Raw genomic sequence first — 7,046 nt, 5'->3', positions numbered from 1 at the left:
TTATAGAGTTGATATATTAAATATGCATTTTTATGTAGTTTAGCGTGACACATCATTATCATTATGTTAACTTTAAGTGTTGAGTAAAATAAATATTACTACATAATTATATAATACTAGCTAAGATATTTATTCAGTATCTAATATTAGGCATTTAATGGCTCGACATGTATGCATAAGTTTTTTTACGAATCTACAAAACTAATAACGCCGATATATGTATGTTATGTAGCTCGGCTAAGGGCGTTCGGTAGCACTTGGTTCACATATCAACTGGCCAATCGACAGCAACAGTGCCGTTACGACTCTATGAATACGGAGGGGATGGGAACTGGAAGCTAAGAGCTGGAGCTTGACAAAAAGAACGATACAAAAATATCAGCAAGAGACAAATGCTCGTACATATAAATAAAACAAAATCAGGAACAACAAAGTCAGCCACATCAACAACAACAACAACAACAACGATGAAACCAGCGAATAGCAACAAAAAGCTTTTTAGTGAGCGATAACACTTATGCATGGGGGCTTAGGAGCATTGTCGACGTATTATTAAATGCCATGTTTTGTTAACTGCCGCAACCGTTCCCAAAATTGTCAACCTACTACAGTACACCAGAGCGAGTGAATCACCAACAATAACAACAAAAGCTATCGCTGGCGTCGCGTCGATGTCAGCGATGTTTTGGGCTGGAGGTTTAATTTGAGGCATCATTTGTTAATGTGTTTTATATGTGACTATGTAAATTAAATTGAGTAGCTGGTCAGATTTCGAATGGTAAAATACATAAAACATGTAAGAATTAATTCTCATTTTAAGCTATAGAATATATCGTTTAATTATCCTAGTTCATATTTGACCGGGAATATCCAGGAATGTTGTGTGTGTGGATGTTTATATGTATATATGCTCAGTTCGAGCTTCCAAATCTTAGAAGTCCAAAACACATTAAATATTTTTCAAAATTATTGAAAATGACATAGGGTTATCAATTGTTGATCTTGATAGCTTATGTACTTTTCGATATCTAAAGGATTTGTCGATACTACTTTCAGATTTTCATCTACTATTGCCAATAGTGAAAGTCAATTTATTGAGAGGAAAATTCAGCTTTCCCGATTGAGAAATGTTCTCTTGTGAGGCACCTTAGTTATTTTTGATAGAATTTTTGATATTTTGAGCTCTCTCTCTCTCTCTCTCTCTCTCTTTCTCTCTCTCTCTCTCCCTTTGCTATAGAGCGATCATCCGTCATTCGTCAGTAAGGACAAACTCTTTTATATATATATATTATATTATATATTACTGAATGTAACTACTAGAAAAAACCATGAGAAGTCATCTTTATTTTGCATATACCATAAGAAATAGAAGAGTAAATAAATAAACAAGTATTGATTGTCATTATGCATGTAATGTGGATTGATTTTAAATTTCTTATGGTATCAATTGGAGAACGAAGTGCGCGCGAGCCCAGCTCTGTCCCCAGAAAATGCTTCAAAGAGGTGAAGTTGCAATTGAACTACTGGAAGCGGCTTCTTACTTTCCAAAGAAAACATCGTTAGAGCCCAGGTATCCGCATCAGCTCGTCTGTTCTTCAGTTAGCCAGCTTGCCAGCCCGTCAACTTATTCGGATGACAGTAAACTCAACTGAGCTGAGCTGAGCGGAGCTGTCTGGAATGAATGCTGGGATATGGACTAGGGCGCAGAAAGTGACTTGTCATTAAACATGAAACTCTTGCATCGTCAGTTCTCATAATTGTGTTGAGAGCCAGCCGTTGTTGATGACTCTTAATGTTGTTTTCTTTGCATGCTGATTAGTTGAGCTCAAGGAATGTCTCTGCCCTCCCCCCTCCCCCGCAATTGAAGTTTCTGTTGTGCCCTCGATTGCAGAATGAATATCGTTATACATTCATATATACACATGTGTGTATGTGTGTGTGTGTGTGTGTCCGCATACGTGTATTAAAAAAGAAAACGATTGTGAAGAGGCGAAATAAGACCAATGACTTCTTACTCCAATGCAGTCAACATTTATTCATACGAGTACTCATTTAGGGACATAGATATGTTCATATGTATGTGTGTACTTGTATGCACACGCAGAACACTTTGGCTTTAGCTGCTCGCCAGCGAGTGTTTTGATTAATGATGATATATGAAATTATTTTGAATTTCAAGTCGCTCCGATTGTTTGCGTTTGAAATGAAAGCCTTTTCACACCGATGCATGTTCGACCTCGGGCTCGATCGCAGCCAGTCGCAGTCTTATTGAAAATGTTACTAGCCTGCTTATTAATTTGGCTGCATCGATACGTTAACAACATCTGAATCGGCCTCTGGGTTTTACTCAAAAGAAATCGTGCATAATGTCATTAGCGCTGCATCATCCTTCCTTTCAACCACTTAAGTCGTTGAATAAATCTCCCTCAATAGCTTTGTTGTGCTTACATTAGCCTTCATAATGAGTTGATTTTCATTCGAGAATTCCACTTTACGCACAATGTGGATTTGATTTGCCTGTTAACATCTATACATATCTACATAGTTACTATGGTGATGTAAGCTGAAATGGTTCTTATTAATCATAGTTAATACAACAAACTATTACCACACTAGACTATCTGAATATTTCGACCAAGTTCGATCGATAATGTGTATGCATCCCATATGTATGCATATGTATATATGTATTTGCATTTGTCTATATGGATGTATGTACACATGTTTGTACGTACATACATAACACAAATTAAAAATGTTAACGTTTCCACAAGCTAACATTGAAAATCGTTTAGCGGCAATTACCATCAAACGTTGGCAACTCTTTGAAGTATACCGATGTTTGGACGCCAGTAATCCCAACCGGGCCTAAGCATTTCAAGCATTCATTTGCCAGTGCCGCGGCTAGTACATCGTTGACGTCGTTTCCTCTGTCGTTCCTCTGTTTCCCTTCGCGCTGAAGGCTGATGGCCGATGGCCGGTGCACATGCGCACGCGCACTAAATAAACCTGCGGCGGCGTCTGTTTTGCAACCTGAATCGCCACCAGTACTCCAGCAACACCAAGGGCCAAGTATTAAGCCGCCATTGAGGGAACAGCTAAAACAGACAAAAAGCAGCTTCAAGTAGGAAATGTGTTTGTCGCATAGCCCATGCAAATCGACGTTTAGACTCAAACTCAAATCGCAGACCCAGGCTACAGTTGGCTGTTTCATCTTTAGCTGAAGCACTAGTGTGCGCCTTGCAGTGCAAATAAGCATTTTAGGCACATTGAGAGAAACAACAACTGGTCTGAGTGGATAAATATGACAAACGATAAAAGACAGCAAAAGCAAAACAGAGCTGACAGTGTCAACAAGCAAGCAAATGCAGGAGTAAAGCTGTTGTCACTATTTGAATATCTGCCTTTTGCCAACAAATGACTCGGAACCATATGCACACTTCCCGCCACGCACACGCACACGCACACATAAATACAATCTCTCTCGCATACATATGATTATCCCATTCAGATCGAAACTAAAAAGTAAGGTGCCCAATGATTTCTATTGATTGTTGGGCAGATGCAAATGTTGGGAGCCGCACTCACACATACAAACATAAAATCTTTCTCTAACTCACCTAAGCGCCTGCACGCACATTTAAAGATCTTGAGAATCATCCGCCGAACTAATGTTTGACTATTTGCGTTTGCTGTTTGCAAAACTCCGCAAAGCGGAGTGTTTGTGTGCGCGATCACCGCTGGTACTGGTTTCTGATATTGACAGCACTTCGCGCTGAGAGACTCAGTAATCCGTTAAATGTGGGCAAACAGACAAACAACGTCGGATGCTGTAATGGAGTCTTGAAAGTCTACAGGCCGATCGATTGGCTGATGGCTTCAGATGGCGACTGAGAAAATATTGTCAATAATACGAATTGGAGTCGTTCACCGATCAATCATGGAATCGATTAAATTATTAACCTTGCAGCATATTCGCAATAGGCTTGTTTTTTTGCGTAGCGAACCACAATCGCTATTGAACTCTGAACAGGCAGGTAAGTTTTGTAAAAAGTTGCAAAAATATTTGGACAAGTAGTACGCCAGCACCTAGACAAAAGCAGAATCGTATGCAACGACACGGCACTGGATTATAGTACATGCGGCAGCTTGCACCTTCTGCGCGGGCTGACTACAATGACGACGATAACAACAATGAGACTATTGCTTTAGCTTTCGTCGCATCGGCCCGTCGCTCAAGTGTCAACAGAAAAACTATAGCTATACGACTTATTGGTATTGCGGGCATGTCGACGCAATTAAAAAAACGCCTTCTTTGGCATAACTTCTGTTTTTGGCATGAGGCGCAGGTGCGGCATATGTATGCAAGCCGCGAGCCCATGACGCACGACTGACGCTGACAAACACGGCGCCCAGCACCAACCTCAATCGACCCCGACCCCTTTCCCCCACGAAAGTCTACGACAGAGCTCACACAATACGGCTATGCAAATTTGTAGCACAAACAATCAAACTATTAAATACCTGCTGCACATAGATCAAACTTTGCACTGCTTACATATTTCAAAATGACATTTATAGAGTCGTCAAGTGTGAAAATGAGCGGCTCAATCCTCGAATACATAATCTGCAAGGCTCTTGCATTTAGCAATATTCAGCTCTAAAGTTTTTAAAACACCGCACAGACCACTTCTAGACAGAAGCGTATTTTAATAGGCGGGAAGAAAAATAAAATCTGACAAATAATTATATGGTATATAAGCTCTTCAAAAATATCAGCTTTCACTTGCAAAGCGCTAGGCCACGCTGAATGCGCAATTATCGCCTCGACATGGGCAGCAGGTGTGAGGTGTCTTGCACGTTTAGCAGTAGACTGTTCCGCGCCGTTTTGTATGACTTTGTTCCGAGAAAAGTCGTAAAATTACTGCGTAACAACTGCAACAAGGTGTAATGGAGGCGTAACGCGCACCGCTGCTACTCTTACTGTTATTGCCAGTTTCAGTGTTCATACAAGAGTGTGTGATGCTACTTAGTTTGCCTCAGCTACTGTGGATCTCAACGGAAACATTGTTTGTGGCACTTTGAAATAAAACTGTTAATTGCCAAATGGTTGAGTTACGTTTGCCGCTTGATTTATGTACTCGGATGCTCAGGTGCTTGCTCGGAACATTCATATTTATGTTTGTGCCGGCATATTAAATGTAAAATGTCGTGAGAACTCCGTTTATGAACAATACGTTGACACATGGGCGTTACAGTCAAGCCCAAAATATATCTGAAATTATTTAAATTTAGCTCACGCTTACCACTGTTCACTGCTCGTCTGGGGCGGCAGCAGTTTTCAATGTCAATTAGGAATAATAATTTCAAATTCGCATGCAGGCAGGCAGCGGATCTAGCTTACTAATTGATTTAAACATTTCCAGTTACGTTACACATGTTTTTCGCACAAATCCAAGCGACCATCTTAGAATCACGTACTCCAAGTGTGCTACACAAAAATCAAATGACATCTGCGCGTCCGCATAAAATTATCAACTCATAGGGTCCAAATTAATTATGTGATCATGCCACCTAATCTTGGAGTACATCGATCATTTATGATCACAAGAGTTTCTCTAATAACAACGTTAAATTATTATAAAAAAGTATGCGTTAAATGTAAAAAAAAAATATAAAACCAATCTTTTCTGAAACTCATTGCTTTTCGATAGTATTTTGTTAGCTATTTGCTTAGTGTAAAGTCGACAAAATAAAAGTCGACTTTGACTTAATCTAGTACAATGCAAAAATCTGCGAAACTCTACGTATAAAGAGGATTTATGTTGATTTCTATCGGTATTCACACGAATAAATCTCCATTAGTTTTTTTTAATTGAATTAAGTACCGGTCGCAAGCGGATGATTTTTCTATGTTATTAATTTTTATTTATTTTTTTGTAACAGCATACTTTTTTGAATAACTCATATTTCCTTGAAAGAAACACTTATAACGCAATTTTATGTGTTTAATAAAATTTATAGTACGAACGAAATATTTATTAGATATTCCTTGTCTCTGTTTTTTATCGTTTTTAATTTTTAGTGATGCATTGATATTACGTATTACAACCATCTACAAATAATTGTGTGTTGAACAAAAAAAATTAAGTGTTAAAAAAAACTACTTTGAAAATCGATATGAAAAGTTTAGTTAGTAGTAACCACAAAGTTTTTTTATATTTCAAATTTTTACAATTATAATAAAATTATGATTTTGGTCGCGTACGTACTATTGAAACAAAGGTGACAAAATTAAAATGATCTGTCAACTTTTGCACTTTTCTCTTAGATTGGAATAAACAAAATTGGTAAAAAGAGTGCAAACATCATATCATATGTTTTGCGTTCGAGATAATTAAATATAAAAAATGCCTTTAAAAGTAACTAAACGTGAAGAAATTGTATTTATTCAGTTTTCATGTCAATTTCTTCATGAAAACAATTGAGGATATGTTATGAATCTAATTGTATTATGAACATTTTGACATTTCTTTATGAGAATAAACCAAAAAATTCAATGATTATGAAAGTTTTTTTTCGGTCCTGGTTGACCATTTTTCGGTAACGCCTACATTTGTTTATTCAATATTGTACGATACTAATTAACAGTTATAATTATTAATAAATATAATTTTAAAAACTTGTTAGTGTCATTAATTACATTGCAAAATACATGATGAATATTATTTGTCCATCGCATAAATGTCTCTAAATCATTTTCTAGAAATAATATTTTTAAATGGATAAATGCATTTGATGTATATATAACATGCATGTATGTATAAGCATAATCATAGTTTTCCCTAGACTCCTACGTACAAGTGTGATAATTAAGTAGAATTATCGCTTAAATCGGGACTCACCTGCCCAGTTAGCTCCGATTTTCTTTCTGCTAGCGTCTTCCAATCCCACATTCTAGTTCACTTATTTATGTATGTATATATGTATACATATATGTGTATATTTTTGTATGTTTGCCTTTATCTCAAACAGACACCGAATAA

At 37.4% G+C, this 7,046-nt stretch overlaps 1 protein-coding gene across 1 annotated transcript; it reads right to left on the bottom strand.

Annotated features, from left to right (window-relative positions):
• Nucleotides 1-2,515: 2,515 nt before the first annotated feature.
• LOC108600711 lies at nucleotides 2,516-3,298 on the bottom strand. Its single transcript, XM_017988441.2, has 2 exons — nucleotides 2,806-3,298; nucleotides 2,516-2,563 (listed from the first exon to the last, which is right to left on the bottom strand). The coding sequence occupies exons 1-2, from the start codon at nucleotides 3,257-3,259 to the stop codon at nucleotides 2,538-2,540; spliced, it is 480 nt and encodes a 159-aa protein (XP_017843930.2). The 5' UTR covers nucleotides 3,260-3,298; the 3' UTR covers nucleotides 2,516-2,537.
• Nucleotides 3,299-7,046: the final 3,748 nt, after the last annotated feature.

Source organism: Drosophila busckii, unplaced genomic scaffold (assembly GCF_011750605.1).
Source record: "Drosophila busckii strain San Diego stock center, stock number 13000-0081.31 unplaced genomic scaffold, ASM1175060v1 chrUn_07, whole genome shotgun sequence".
In the NCBI taxonomy this organism is placed as follows: domain Eukaryota; kingdom Metazoa; phylum Arthropoda; class Insecta; order Diptera; family Drosophilidae; genus Drosophila; species Drosophila busckii.
This window is presented reverse-complemented; position numbering and strand designations above follow the sequence as displayed.